We start from the raw sequence: 16,255 nt of genomic DNA, 5'->3' as shown, positions 1-16,255 counted from the left end.
ACCCTAGGATAGTTCAATGGAAGACCCTAGATGCCTTGAAGGATGCAATTCACCTTGAATGTTGCCTCTTTCCACAACAAATGCTTCACAAAGTTATAATGAACTCCAGAACCAGAATACAGTAATGCATTTAAGATTTAGTCTAGTCAATGAATGATCCAAAAGTAGGTGTAGAGTGCGTGAGCAGGTAACTAAGCGATTCCTTCAGAAACTTGTTCAGGGGGCTTAGGGTGTTAACATACCAAAAGTCCTGACTCCTAGGTGGTGAGCCAGTGGGTGGAGGGGGGGAAAAGGGGGGAAAAAGGTACGTATTTTGGGTTTTTTGATTATATCTCGAAAACTATCAACTTTTTGTATACTATAGTAAATTATAAAATTGAAGAAGATTAAATTTTCTACAAGAAAAGTATATAATGTGTTTATTTTGGTTCAACAGATTACGAGTTATAACTTATTTAATTGATATCTTATTAAAATACTCCTTCCATAAGAAATACATGTAAATTAGTATGCGAAATGGGGCGAATCCTATCCGCCCAAAGGAAATATAAATGATATTCTGGAAATCTTGACCAAATTTCCAGTAATCCCTAGTGAAAAAAATCCAGTTACTGGCCAGGTTCTGGCCCAGGTTCCAGAATTGGCAGGAACCTGGGCCAGAACCAGAACCTGGCCAGTACTGTTCCAGAACCTGGTCAGTACTGTTCCAGAACCTGGCCAGTACTGTTCCAGAACCTGGCCAGTACTGTTCCAGAACCTGGCCAGTACTGTTCCAGAACCTGGCCAGTACTGTTCCAGAACCTGGCCAGTACTGTTTCAGAACCTGGCCAGTACTGTTCCAGATCCTGGCCAGTACTGGTCCAGAACCTGGCCAGTACTGGTCCAGAACCTGGCCAGTACTGTTCCAGAACCTGGCCAGTACTGTTCCAGAACCTGGCCAGTACTGTTCCAGAACCTGACCAGTATCAATCTAGAGCCTGGTTAGTACTGTTCCAGAACCTGGCCAGTACTGTTCCAGAACCTGGCCATTACTGGTCCAGAACCTGGCCAGTACTGGTCCAGAACCTGGCCAGTACTGTTCCAGAACCTGGCCAGTACTGTTCCAGAACCTGGCCAGTACTGGTCCAGAACCTGGCCAGTACTGGTCCAGTACCAATCTAGAGCCTGGTTAGTACTGTTCCAGAATGTATTGGTTGTTTGAGCTTGCGAAGACAACACACTTTTACATGAGAATGATGTGAAAAAAACATAATTGTGTTAGTATTTTATCACGTCTTTCACATTTTCTCAAATTAAAATACAGTAACGTTTTTGTATCCATAGTTTTTTGTATTTTACGTGAATAAGTCTTTAAATAAATTTACCTTTTTACATGAGGGAAAGGAATTTATCGATGGGTTTTCCAAAAAATAAAATCTGTATGCTGATATTTTTACGTTATGGGTACATGACGATTGTTTATGTTATTTCCATTTATATAACTCTTTTGTAGAAAATGATTGTAAAGGGTCACTCTTGCCTTACACTTTCCAATCAGACAAATACTGCCATTATCTTATCACAATTTCCACTCTTTTCTACTTACTGAAGTCAATGGTAAGACTCATTAACTTTATATAGGCCTAAACCATGGTTATTGATATGAGCATGTTTACTTCTTACTGAAATGGTTGAGGACCCCATAATTCTGCATTTTATGTAAGATTAGGTACTCAATTACAATAGACACTGTTATAATAAAAAAAAAAAACTTATTTGTTATTTCCGTGCTATTCAAACCGTCAAACGAAATTAAAATAACCAAATATATATTAGTCTTAATATTAACAAGAATCTCAATCATACCTATTATCAGACAATTTTACGGATTGTTACACAATTTGTAATTAAGGTTAACTAACTTTTTAAAATATAACAATATTGATTGTTAAATTAACAAATTTCTATTGAAACTGTTGGTAAAGATGGCTTTAGGCCAGCATTTTAGGGATTTTTATATAGGCCTATACATTTTAGGCCTACCTTAGTGACAATTCAAAAGACAATGCACGATTTAACATAGGATTATTAGGTCTGCTAGCTCCTTTGTTGGTAAAAGAATTATTATTTGTGAATTTTCTTCTATTTTAGTCAGCAAGGTAATACTGCTGTTAAATTGATCATCCATTACGAAATCTTTAATTTTGTTAATGTTTTTCTATATTTGAAAAGTTATCTCACTAGCAAATGTGTAGGCCTTAATCAATAATCAGCATTACACTCCAACATGTATGTATTTAAAAATATTACATTAGATCTTTGCACTTATAAATGATAATGAATTTTAAATACATAAAGATTATCTAAAGATTGAGTCCATGAGCCATTTATGGGATGCAGTCTTCGTCCTCCTCAGTCGTTTCTCTCCTGAAAAAAAGTAACATTATATTATTAACATTGAATATATTCAACTGGTATTGGATGTAAATTTTTAAGAGATCACTCATAAACAGATGTCTTATTCTAAAGCACAATCACCTGGCTTCTTTCAATTTACTGAGCCTTTTTTTGCCATTAACTCCTTAAACATATCATTTTGCTTTGGTTGAGAAAATGTTGCAGTTTCAAAAACAAAAAAAGTGTTGGTTTTAATTTGTTTGTCTATATTAGTTTTGATATCTTAGAGGGATTGGCTATGTGCAAATAAATCAGGCATCAACTCTGTAAGGCAAAATGAAACATTTAGGCTAAGTTTTTACATTTTGCTTTGATGGTCACTGACATCATCTATTAATCAATCATTTGGTATCAAATTACCTTGCTTCCTACTTGCTAACAATTTGATTTCTTGACGGTCTTAGCCAATCTTTTATCACCGTCTCGATGTCTTTTTCTTTGGCCTCTGGAAACTGGTTGAAAAACAGCTTCTGTAAGAAATAACAAGAAGTTTGCTATTATTAAGTAGGCTATGTAGCACTAGTAATGTGTCAAAATCTAATCTCAAAACCACCAAAACTTTGAAAAAGGTTTCAGCTTGAAAAAAGGTTCTATCAGCAAGTTTCTAGATTCAAAACTTTAAATGGGGGAAGACAGACAAAAAGAAATTAAACCTTTGACAAGAACTTCATGCAAATTTTTTTTTACTTTAACTTTTTGCAATCTCATGTAACGACAATTTGACGTTGGGAATAAATAAATTTGATTGAATCAAAATCAGCATAATATATTTCTCAATGCTGTAAAAGGGTCTAAAAATCAACCATAATAAAGCTTTCCCAGATCTACTCAATGCTTAAATAGGGTACAGTACACAAAACTCGGCATGGTACAATAAGGCGCTTCGACAAGCATAACCCACGCACATAAAATGTGCCGCAGCGGGTCTGCCTCCGATTCCCATTCAATTATCACAAATTTCAAAAGTATAAATACAATAACCAAGCTATGTAGGGCCTACATAAATTTATTAACAACATAAAATTTGTTCTAGCCTAAGTACTTTCAGTTAAGAAGTAAACAGGCCTAGAAAAATCCATACCGCTGGAGAAACGTAACGGATTTTGACGCAAATTGGTTAGCTAGAACTTAACATTAACTTATACTTAACATACCGTAATGAATAAATTATTAGTAAGTTAAGCCTATCAGTCGAGAAAAATGTAACCAATAACTTACTTATCCTATAAAATATGTAATAGGCCTCGTCCATAGCGTGACAATAAATACGGTAACAAATTAAGTTATTCTAGCCTAGATAGGAATTGGTCAAACAAATACGTTAGATAGGAGTACATTTTCGGTTTGTTGGAAGTTATTTTTGGTAAGCTAATGCTCCCTAGCCTAAGTTTGATTTACTGCGCTTGGCTGGATTTTATTTTCATCCTACCTAGCAGTAGCCCAACTTATGCCTAAGGAATTTATTTTATGAAATCAACTATCCTTTAATGGCATAAGAATTATTTAGGTAGGGCCTAACAATTGAGTTACGGTAGACTATTTAAGATAGTTAACTTGTAACCTAACTTTTAATCTAGGCTTTGACCAAGGCTGACTGCATAGGTTTAAGAAAATGATTGTAGTAACTTAAGTTAGGTATATTCCTATATAGCCTAGGTTATTAAAATTTGCAGATTTGAAACTGTGGCCAATGATTCACCTAAGTAAGGTTAAAAAGTTATATCGCATTAGGACATGCAGTAAAACGTTAGGACTCCGTTCAAGTAAAAACCGAACTTTCAAAGAAAGCCCCATCAAGGCTATAGGCCTACTAACAAATGCACTAAGATTAAACCCAATGCAACTTTGTTAGGTAGTGTACAAACTTATAACTGTAAGCCAAAGCCTGACTAACTCATTTTAGGTTAGTTTTCTATAAGTAAGTTAACTTTACCTACTTATTAACTACCGGTTTATAACTTAACCTAACTTTAATCAGTTTAAAGTAAGATTAGATGTTGCAGAATTTGTATTGAACCTAATTTTTGATGTGTAACTCACATGAAACTTATGAACTAAAGTAGGCCTAGGCCCAATGTTGTTTTGAATTCCTTACCTTGGTTTGGGAGACAGCGCCTCTTCAATAACGATATTCTTTGGTGAAAGAAAACTAAAAAATGAAGGTAAACTACCTAACAACATAAATCTTAGGCTACTAATATAATATTGATACGATTATACACTAATACATTTTAATTTTAAATGTAAAGGACTAAGTTATACTTTTGCAAAGTCGAGAGGTTGAGGTTAGGCACAACAGCCAAGCAAAGATGGCGACGATCTTTTGACAGTTGGACAGTTGGAACAGAAAAACCAGTCCCCTCCACAGCCAACACGGGCATAGAGCCTGTCATTACCTCATTCTGGCGCAAAAATTCTTTTTTTAAATTGAAATCTTGCTAAATTTTTCTAAACAATAGTTAGTTATCTTAATCAATCTTTTATTTTGGTTTTAGAGATAATTATTTAAAAATAAACTGTATCCAATGACACATACTTGTCCTTTGTATGGGTATGTGCATTGACTATTTAAATGTGGTAGTAGTATATTTTACAGGAAAAAATCACAAAAGTTGCAATAAATATAAACCCTAATTTTCACAACACTGAGAGGTTGCACCATTTTAATTTGAATTATAAGGACCCAAATATACTAATTTTGATAAATATATAAAAAAAACACAGTTTTCCTCTATAATATATTATGGAAAAAATAACATACAAGTTACAGTAACTTTTAAGCCGTAATTTTACAGTAAAAGGAGTTGTAACGTTTAGTTCAGAATTTAAAGGGCTATAACATACCTACTAGTTATTTATAAAAAAAAATTGAGCTATTTTTTTTGGAAAATAAGATTTTGCTATTATTTTATGGAAAAATCGCCATTAAAAAATAAAATTAAAAAAAAAAATAAAAACACTTTGAAAACCCGTGGTTTGGTAGCCTACCTACTTGCTGAATTTCATCACAATCGTACAACACTTTTTCAGTCTGTAGCTCTGTACAGATCCACCTTCAAAATGTATAAATTAATCGTTATCAGTAATCTCCAATTTACCAATGTTAATAACTTAAGTAAATAACAACAAACACATGGACCAGAGGCCATAATCAGCCAAAAAGAACACTGCCAGATATCAGCCCAGAACCTGGCCAGTATCAGAATCAGAATATAGTTTTATTGCCATTAATAATACAAAGAGGTACTGGGCTAAAGTCACTAAAACTATCAAGTAAAACCAGACCCATTAAAATAAAGATACAAACTTCAATATCAGCCCAGTACTCGCCAGAACCTGGCCAGCACCCTCCAGAACCTGACCAGTATCGCCCAGAACCTGGCCAGTATCAGTCCAGTACCTGGCCAGTATCGCCCAGAACCTGGCCAGTATCAGTCCAGTACCTGGCCAGTATCACCCAGAACCTGGCCAGTATCAGTCCAGTACCTGGCCAGTATCGCCCAGAACCTGGCCAGTATCATCCAGAACCTGGCCAGTATCGCCCAGAACCTGGCCAGTACTTGTCAGTACTGTGGCAGAACTGGTCAGTTCTGTGACAGTACTGGCCAGGTTCTGGACCAGAAAATTTTTTTCACTAGGGATTTGTCACTTAAATCATGAAATTTTGTCAAAAATTAAAGCGAGGGTGAGCGTTTAAAAATGGGATGATTTAAGGTTTTTTTTATATTTCCAATAAAAAAACACCAAAACTCGACATTTTGTTACCTCACCCTCGCCTTAATTTTGGATCAATTTTAATGATTAAAGTGTCAAATTACTTGAAATTTTGTCAAGATTTCCAGAATATCATTTATATTTCCTTTGGGCGGATAGGATTCGCCCCATTTCACATACTAATTTACATGTATTTCTTATGGAAGGAGTATTTTAATAAGATATCAATTAAATAAGTTATAACTCGTAATCTGTTAAACCAAAATAAACACATTATATACTTTTCTTGTAGAAAATTTAATCTTCTTCAATTTTATAATTTACTATAGTATACAAAAAGTTGATAGTTTTCGAGATATAATCAAAATAGCTTATTCCCTATATGGGAAATTCGCTAAAACCCAAAATGCGTACCTTTTTCCCCCCTTTTCCCCCCCTCCACCCCCTGGCTCACCACCTAGGAGTCAGGACTTTTGGTATGTTAACACCCTAAGCCCCCTGAACAAGTTTCTGAAGGAATCGCTTAGTTACCTGCTCACGCACTCTACACCTCATTCCTTGACTGGACTAGGGACACAACTTGCAGGATATGCTGTTTAAAACCAAGTAAAGTTATATTAAAATAAACTCCCAGATGTAACCTTTAAATCTCAATAAAAAGTTTGGCTCTAACATTTTTGGTCGTCTTTTAATTTACCTTTAAAATTAGGGATACTTCCCTGCCCCACCCTGTAGATACTGATACAAGGGATGTTCCTAAATTAAGGTCTCCATCGAGCAGCTGTGTTCCCAAGCCAGCTAGATCAAACCAGAGACAAATGTCTCACCCTCTACTTCATCCAACCCACTACCGTTCTAGGTGAATTCCACCCCTATAGGAGGATAATAAGGACCATAGACCAGAGTGACCCCCATCAATCAAGCAAGAAGAAGAATATGTGTACTGTTAGCTGTTAGGAAATACCTTACACACTTATTTTCATTTTGACAAACTCTAAGCTTGACAGAGACTCTAAGCTATAAATTGCATTCTCTGGTTTTAGGATTCTCAGGGATGGGAATCAATCCCAAATGAAATCCATTGCCAGTTGACAGGTGCGTTTTCAGAAAAGTTTTTTTTTTTTGCAAAAATGCAAAAGAAGGCCGTACAAATCTACAAATAAATAGGAGTAGAGGATGGGTGTAGAATGTTGTGAGATGACCTGTGTAGCTTTGTTATTGACTAAGATTAGCTGTTCCATCAGTAAGAATCATTTATTTAAAGCGAAATGATCAGGACCAGCTGGGTCCAGTTTCGAACCATCAAAATGCTACTGACTTTTCACAGGATTGAACATGCGACCTTGTGATTGCTAGGTATGAGCACTATAACCCAGCCAGTTGTGTGTTGAACTGGTGATATAACTAGACCGGCTGCAAGTGTGGAAGTGTGTGCAGTTTAATTCCTTTGAGGAACTGGTTATACAATTTATGAATGCTTCCTTGCTGGTCAGGGTTTTTAAGACCACCAGTGTTAACTACTAGTCTCTTTGTTATTCTTTTAGAGATCTCCTCTATTGCTTTGGCTTTCTCTTTTTCATTCGTACCGCAATCTACAACAAAATTCCCTTAGTTTTGGCCACTCCGTCAAACAAGACGTTTATGACCTCCTACAAGTCCGAGGTCCCTGCTCTATTTCTTTTTTAACGTTCAAATACTTTACTTCATTCGTGATGTGAACTGGCAATACACCTCAATAGCAGCTAACACCTTAAACCACAGACATTTTATTTCAGAACGTGATTAATACTTGGTAGACAGGTAGATCTTCTTTCACAATGTTTTTGGCTACTATGACTTGACTATTCTGTGTTATAACTGTGGCATTGATCTAGAAAGGTAGTGGATGAAATAATGAACACAAGAGTGATCTCAGATTTGAGCTATCTCGCTTCACTGCGACAGCCGACGGGAGCTCGTTGGAGACCCTAATTTAACCCTTGTATTTTCGGCTATGGATGGTACTGCGCCCTATGCAAACATTCAGAGCGGGGCCCCTTAGTGCCAAAAATTAGTATCCTAACAACACTAACTAACAAAAATCTCAGTGTATAATATTAGTATCCATGCTCCCCAATTTCTAATTTCATAATTGATGTAAAATTCACAGACTTTACAATTGTTTGGTATTATACATACACCAAAGAGCCCCGGACCCTGGGCACCGCATAAACCTTTCATACATGCCTAAGGTCCACTCGGGCTCTGTTTCCATGTTCTATGTCATTTACCTTTCTTTTGTCATTGACATGACACACACAAGGATTAGCAAAGTTTTAGTATTTGTACACATTTTTACAGATACAAAGAGAGAGTCAGACACAGGTCAGTGCTACTCAAAGATCAGCCTGAGTCACCTCTGCTGAGAGCTCTCTACTGGGTAGAGTACGTACTCAGACACAAGGGAGCTCCGCATCTACAGAGTCCAGCCAAGGATCTGTCAGTTACCCAGTACTACATGCTGGACTCTCTAGCAGTCCTGGGTGTCCTGATATATTGTGGTGTTAAACTGACTCAAGCCACAGCCACTATCTTTACCAGGAAACCTGCCAAGTTTAAATTAAATTAGAATTCTTAATTGTCTTTTTACTGTTACCTGTTTCCAGTAAGATATTCTTAGACAAGATTGATTTCAGTAGCGAAGATTACCGGAACAGCATTTAGGTACAGCTCGTGACATCTAAGCTGGCACTTGGCCGACCGCCACTAGTATCTAGTTAAAAAACATTATGTCCCGTCATGCGGGTTGCATCAACTGTCCTCGCGACCCATATGAAGGCGCTCAGGTACATAATACAAGGGGAGTCAACCCCTTGAGGCAGCGGAAATGTTTGCAGTCCGGTCTTTTCCCTACCTCCACCCTCCTCCCGCCTACACTGCCTGCGCTAGGCCAAGTGCCAGATTAGATGTCACGAGCTGTATTTTTTTTATTTCTATGAAACATTCATGAACTTAAAAACTATTTGTATAAGGTTAAGGATCTATATGTTTTATTTGGTGGGACTAAGCTCTGGGAAAGACAGAAGAACCAGTACCAGACCTGGCTGACTAAGATGGGATAAATACCCTCTGGTGACTATGGTACTTCTCCTAGGCCAAGAGCAAGACCAGGAGGCAAGGTAGGCACGTTCTTAGGAGTCTGCATCGCAGTTACAATTTATAAAGTAATGTCAAAGGTCATGCACCTATTATTATTGTAGTATGTTTGTCTGCCACAAGTATAATGATGAATACTCTATACGGTATATATACAACATAAATTTGTCTTCAGTAGTATCTTATCTCAAGATCACTTTTAGCATATAAGGATGAATTATCTATTAGAGACTACTGTACATTGTTTGACTACCTATCACAGACTATGGATAACCAACGACCTATCCTATAAACACTAGAATACATATAGGAGTATACGAACACATAATCAACAGTATTTATAATTATTGTAGATTAAACATATCATCTTCAAAGATGTATCATCTGTATAGATCAGCTGAAGACAATTTTTAGGTTGGATCTGTCTAGTTTTTGTAGAGGGTGTTTTGTTGCTTACTATTTTGTTTCTTGCTATTTAACTTTGTTTAAAAATATTTTAAACAAATCTCAATATAAACAAAAGATGCCCTCTAGTATTTTAATCAAACAGTAAAACCCAGCACTCTAAGGGTACAAACACACAGAACGATGAACGTTGTGGTCCGCGGACCGCGGCCACCTTTAACTCCAGGTCGCGGACTGTTAGAATTGGCAACGTCGCAAGTAGTGTTGTTTAGCGCCAGCCGTTCCATAAGAAAACATGGCAGGCAGATGATACCAGCTCATTGATTCGCTTATTATTTATTTAAATGTAATTTTATGAACATAAATTTATTAACGAATTGAAAATAAAACATATAAAACTGAAAACCAAAACAATATCAATTGAAAATTTATTTCTCTACCTACATTTAAAATGGAGTCAATATTTTTACAGCCCAGTAACCATAAGCTTTTGTGTTCTTAAAAAAATACACAAATACCCTCCAATACACAAAGCTGCCTCCAAACAAAACAGCTGTAACAACACACTACTCCTGGTGGAGGCCTTCATTACACGGTGTGGAAGATCCTAAATCGAATTAGGGTCGAGGTACCAAAATGCAAGACAAACATGCAGAAATGGGGTCTCTTACCAGACGAAGAAAACATCTTGTGCGCGTGTGGTGCTGTTCAGGATCCTGGCCATCTGCTGATCTGTCCACGCCTAGACCAGTCTTGCACATTAGATGATTTTTTACATGCGAATGACAAAGCCTTATCGGTAGCTAATTTTTGGAAAAGCGAAGTCTGATTTCCGGACACGGAAAGTAAGTAAGTACTCTATGCACTTATTATAATCTATTGTCGGTGGCACTATTTTAAGACTTGTAATAAAAATCTTTTACCATAATCCTATGTTTAAGAGTAATTCATCAAACTAATCCAGCTGTCTGCTTAAGTAAATTTGTTGTTGTTTATTCCTAAAAGGAAATTTAGAATCAAAATCTATAGTTTGATTAAATTAATTGTTTAAAAACTTTATCTTGGTTAAATATTGGGTAAAATGTCAAGATCCTGTCCAAAAAGCCCATCCGATCAGTCAATATTGACTGATCTCCGAGTTAATATTGGAGTTATGAAGCCCGCTGGGACATTTTCATTTTGGGATTGGTTTATTCCTAGCAAAAACAAACAAGTGATGAAAAATCTTCTAAATAACAATATTCAAATAAAACTAAACACCGAGGAATTGGAAACTTTGAAACGCAATGGAGTTGATCTACAACATCTACAAAACATTGCATCAAACAGAGGCAAGAAGACTAAGAAAAAATTTATCATACTTGCCAAAGGCAAAGTGGATCCAAACAAATTTAGACACCTCAAAAGTGATGTCTCATGTAATATATTGAAGTGCAAAACTGTTTCCAAACAGAAAGGTCAAAAACATTGTTGGGAAACTTCTAGTAATGTGTCTATAAAGTCAAAAAAAGTTCTTGGTTCCAACATAATAAGTATCAACACAAAAAAGTCTTCCAAATCAATAGTGAGCATAGTACATAGTAAAGCAGGTTTGACGGTTGGATTGCAAAGCAATGTGAACAGATCGAGTAACATCAACAAAAACATTTTAATGAAGGAAGTGTCACAAGCGTTATTGAAAGATTATGTAAAGAAAAGGGTATTCATACCTATTTATCTGGGAGGGAAGAATCTTGGCACTAGAAGAAATGTTATAGAGGAAAAAACAGGTCTTAAGGATGACCAAAAAGGGAACATTGAGCTAAACCAAAAAGAAACTGATGCTTCCTTTTTAAATAATCCTAACACTACTTCTACTTGTACTGATTTTTCTTTGAGGAATATAAGTGTTTTCAGTAATCTGCCAGAAGTAACAAATGATAAAATCAAAATTGAAAGTATAAAAGACATTTTTAATAATTCCGAGAATACTTTTACACTTCCTAATATAGCTAAACTAAACATCTCTTCTGGAAACAATAATGTACTTGATAGGAATACCAACATTGAGTGTGATATGATGTTGAAGTTATTGGAAACACTGTGTAAAACAACCAATAAAAATAGCAAACCGATTTTTTTGGCTGAAACTCAAAAACAATCAAAACCTCACGATATTCCAATATTCAACATTTGTGATGCAAGCTTTAAAATGAATGATGACCAACTTAAAGGTCTGAAAACATCAATTAAAGACTCTCGGATTGATTTGCTCAATGAAAGACATGATCAGGAAAAAGACTGTGCAAAACTAAAAAATACCGAGGTAGACAACTTGTCTAGTACGGTTACCGTAAAAGAAAATCGCTGGAGTCAAAAACTGTCTTCAAGGAACAGTTTGTCAAGTTTAGCTGATCAGTCACCTGAATGTGTGAAAAATAAGAGAACCCTGGGAAATTATGAGAATCCACTTACAAATGTATCTAATGAAGTTGAAAAGTTTATAAAACACTCTTTAGATAAAGAAAATTATATTGCTTCACCACAAAAGAAATTTGAACTACCTACAAGTGATGAAACAAAGATACAACTCAATAGTAAAGCTGGAAACATTGTCAAAACAAATTTAAGCAATCAGGATAAAATTCCACTTCAGTCGATGTTAGAAAAATCATTTGAAAATAATCTACTAAAATTTCACCACGAACCTTCAAAAAGTAAAATTCTCAACAACTTTGTAAAAGCCAACAAAAATGACTTGAATCTACAATGTACAGAATATAAAAATGTTAAAGAAGTTAAACTAAGGATATCAGATGACAAAACCAAGAAAAACTTCATTACACTACCTGTTGAAGGAAATTCCAGTGATATATGTAGCATTTCCATTGAACAAAGTGAACACTTCAACTCAACAACAAAGAAAGGAGAAGAACTACGAGGTAAGACTTTCTTAACCCAGTAGAGAAACAATAACTAATTAAATTAAGTAATTTATCAAAAGTTTTCTCTCTCACCAGAAAAAATTACCATACCGTACATTAAATTGAGATTTTTAATCTAGTCTTGGCCAAATTCTTGTTTGCAACACAGCAACACATGTAGGAGTTGAGGAGTTCACCTCTAGTGGTATGAGGGCCTCTTTAGGGGTCCCAGTTTCCAGGAAGCACGTATATTAGTCCCCGTAATTGCAACCCCTAATGATAGTTTTTGGGCTAGGTAGAGTTGGGTTAGGATGGGTTGGTCTAGGGTAGGTTTTAAAACGCAGAAGTATGTTAAAAAATCCAACACACCTTGTCTATCTCAAAAATGGACTAGCACATCAAACGTAAACAGCACATAGACTGACGCGCATTCTAGGTACAACGTGCTGTCCACTCACGATATTCTACCATTTTCCCTGGCTCGCTCAGCCCACAGCGCTATCGCCTCACATAATTGTAATAGAGGTCCTATTGTTAGTGGCTCCCGAGGAAGTTGACAGGTTTGATGAATTTGTTAAGATTTTATCCCCAAATCAGGTGTTTTGTCGATATTTTCTCATCCCTTCTTTGTGTGAGTCCATAAAAACGGATTAGATCTTAATGCATTTTTCAAGGAATTAGTTTTTTTTTGTCATAACATGAGGGGAGGAAGGGAGATCATGCAGTAAATAAGTATTATTAATTCACATAGGGCATAGTCACTGAAACTCCTTTACTCTTTTAATTGGCTGACACGTTTGTTTTCAGAATCAGAAGTGTCAATGGATTTAAAAAGAGAGCCAAAATTAAGCATCACAATTCTACTTACAAATAATCTTAATGGTGGTGGACAGATACAATATAATGAAACAGAAAGTGAAAATGTCATTGAAACGAGAAACAAAGCTTCATGTCATAATAAGAACAGTAACAGTGTTATGATTGAGAAGAATATTTCAAATCCAAATGAATCTTCAATTGAACACCGACGTTTAGAAAAGAATATCAGTTTGAAAGCAAACGTTAGTTTTGAAAATATCATCTCACCATCAGTATTTGAAGCTGTTAATAAACCTGATAAATGCTATGCTAGATTCTCTGGTGATACAAATGACACTCACATTTTGAAAGCAAAACTTTTAAGTAGACCCCTCTTAAAGCCAATACACCAACAGCAATTTGGTATTGAGGGTGCAGCTTACTTGAATCAGGAACAGAGAAAAATGTTGGAAACAAAAATTGCTAAAAACTTTGCCAACATGTGAAACTTCTATACCTTCTAAATCACCTGTTAGAGGAATTTTGCCCAGCCCTAATGTTCACGCAAATTTGAAAACACACAATAATCATGTCAAAAAGCTAAGTAACAACCCTTATTATGTACTAAATAGATTAAGACCTAGAAGCAGCACATTTTCGGTAGATCACTCAAAAGACTATTTTTTAAATTCAAATTGTGTGAAGACAAGATCCAATAGATATTGTATGACCTTACATCAAGAGCCTATTATGGAGGGTAATGCAGAAAAAACTAAGAAAATTAATACAGTATATATTGGGGATCATCAGAAAAATGTTATTCATACTTATCCCATGAAAGTATGTGGTGCTAATTATGGTAATTTGTGGGAAGATTTCAAAAGAAGTTCTGGAATCGTAAACAAAAACAAAGTTTCACACTCAGAATATATAGTGAGTAGTAAATCTGAGGTGTTAGTAAAATCTAATCGCACAAAAAATATATCGAAATCATCGCAAAGAGCAAAAAGTTGGCCAAGAGTCAATGTTATTAAGAGAAAAAATATCTCTATTGGCTACGAAAAAACTTACAAAGATCTAATTACTTTAACAAATAAAAAAGTGGATCCGAAACAAAAGAACTCGGTTGTTCCAGACATTGCCCTGACTTCCATGAATATGTCTGAGATGATAAAATGTTGTCCATGTATAATTGAAAAAATTAATGCTACTGAAACATTTGTGCAAAGTCAGGCTGAAGTACTGTTGGAAAAATCTGGATATCTTACGGACACAATATCTAACATATCTATATTTTGTAAAAATTGTGCAGGCATGTCAAAAAGCGCTTTTCAGGGAAAAATTAACACTCCTGATTTTAATCATTACAGTTACAAAATAAATGATTCTAAAGAAGCCACTGGATTTTTCAACAAGGAAATAATTTCTAAAATAAACAATCAATATGAAAGTGAAAATAAAACAAATTCGTTCTTAAATGAAACTGATACTAAACTTTTCGATTGTGGTAAAAATATTACTTGTAGACACACTTGTTTACCTGTTCCTTCCGCTGATTCTTTATTTTTAGACATTTCTGACAGTATAATACCAGATAAATTTATATTCAATGTAACATCAGATTTGGATTTATCTCAAAAGAATAGGGAAGATGAGAGACATTTTCAAGATCACAGCAAAGACAATAAAACATATTCAATGAAAGTTAAGAGTAATTCAAATACAAATATTAGTAAAAAGGAAGATGGTACATTTTACAGAGTTTTAACTGATAATGGATTAGAAACCTGCTGCTGTACAGATAATTACTGTAAGACATATTTTAATTCTTCAGGAAATGACAATATTTTTACTCTAAAGAATGGAAGATGTAATCAAAATGAAAACTTTGTAATGAGTGAAAATATTAAACCTAAGAACAACTGCAATTTTGTTGTTAGAAACACTGAGTTTTCCAATTGTTACCCAGATGTTTTTAAAACTTGCATTGACGATGCACAAAACAGACAGCATCAACCTTTCTGCAAAAAGAAAAAAGCTTTGTGGGTTACAAAAAATGCCAATCAAGATCATGAGTTAAAAACTCAAAATGAGAACCCAGCCATGGTCCGCTTTGAAAATTGTCATGATAGAAATTAACAAAATCTTAACAAAAATTGAGTCTCTGCCTCAGCATAGTTTTCCCATTATAAAGGAATGAGACAGGACACAGATGATGACTAACTATTGTTTATCTGATGCTTCTTTACCAATAAACTTACAAATAAACAACATGTGTCTTTATATTAAGTACCTGGGGACCGAGCTTTGCTCGGGGAAAATCATTAGTTTACTCTGAAAGCAGTTTAGTATTGCAGATACATTAATCCACTCCCAAACTCTACACTGCTCACCTTTACTACTTCCTTCACCCCGTTGTGGACCTGTTTGCCCTCCTATACCATTTTAGAATTCCAGACACATAAATGCCACGGACAGTTCCCACACTCTGCACTGCTAGCCTTACTACTTCCTTCACCATTTCCTACGTCATGGACCTGTTTTCCTCCCTTCTCATAGCATTTTAGGATTGTAGATACCTTAATTTAAACCCCCATTAACAGTTCCCACACTCCAGACTGCTCACCTTTACTACTTCCTTCACCACTTCCTAGGTCGCGGACCTGTTTCCCTTCCTTCCAACGGCATTTTAGGATTGCAGATACCCTAATGTAATCATCATTAATAGTTCCCACACTCCAGACAGCACGCCTTGACTACTTCCCTCACCACTTCCTACGTCACCGACCTGTTTCCCTCCCTTCCCACGGCATTTTAGGTTTGCAGATACCTTAATCTAATCTCCATTAACAGTTCCCACACTC

At 35.6% G+C, this 16,255-nt stretch overlaps 2 protein-coding genes and 1 long non-coding RNA gene across 3 annotated transcripts in view; 2 read left to right on the top strand and 1 right to left on the bottom strand.

The window, feature by feature from the left end:
- The window catches only part of LOC128996998 (UDP-glucosyltransferase 2-like), a 30,004-nt gene extending 21,237 nt beyond the window's left edge, over window positions 1–8,767 (top strand). Inside the window, exon 8 of the mRNA XM_054422569.1 lies at window positions 8,491–8,767. Within this exon, the coding sequence (XP_054278544.1) occupies window positions 8,491–8,758 (268 nt within the window). The 3' untranslated portion in view covers window positions 8,759–8,767. The remainder of the gene's footprint in view (window positions 1–8,490) is intronic.
- On the bottom strand, window positions 2,257–4,558 carry LOC128996999 (uncharacterized). Its single transcript, XR_008491078.1, has 3 exons — window positions 4,532–4,558; window positions 2,797–2,906; window positions 2,257–2,406 (listed from the first exon to the last, which is right to left on the bottom strand). It is a non-coding gene; the product is annotated as an uncharacterized LOC128996999 (long non-coding RNA).
- Window positions 8,768–11,680: 2,913 nt separating the features above from the next.
- Window positions 11,681–15,659, top strand: LOC128996681 (uncharacterized). Its single transcript, XM_054422115.1, has 2 exons — window positions 11,681–12,611; window positions 13,401–15,659. Exons 1-2 carry the CDS (start codon window positions 11,747–11,749, stop codon window positions 13,895–13,897), a joined length of 1,362 nt encoding a protein of 453 aa, XP_054278090.1. The 5' UTR covers window positions 11,681–11,746; the 3' UTR covers window positions 13,898–15,659.
- The last annotated feature ends 596 nt before the right edge of the window (window positions 15,660–16,255 follow it).

Source organism: Macrosteles quadrilineatus, unplaced genomic scaffold (genome assembly GCF_028750875.1).
Source record: "Macrosteles quadrilineatus isolate MER2022 unplaced genomic scaffold, UCM_ALF_1.0 Scaffold_6__1_contigs__length_79288215, whole genome shotgun sequence".
NCBI classification, from domain to species: Eukaryota; Metazoa; Arthropoda; class Insecta; order Hemiptera; family Cicadellidae; genus Macrosteles; species Macrosteles quadrilineatus.
Note: the sequence above shows the minus strand (reverse complement) of the source record. Positions and strands in the feature narration are given on the sequence as shown.

Coding starts and splice junctions, on each gene's coding strand:
- LOC128996681 (XM_054422115.1), top strand. CDS start 11,747: ATGATGTTGAAGTTATTGGAAACACTGTGTAAAACAACCAATAAAAAT. Junction 12,612..13,400: donor GAAAGGAGAAGAACTACGAG/GTAAGACTTTCT, acceptor GTTTGTTTTCAG/AATCAGAAGTGTCAATGGAT.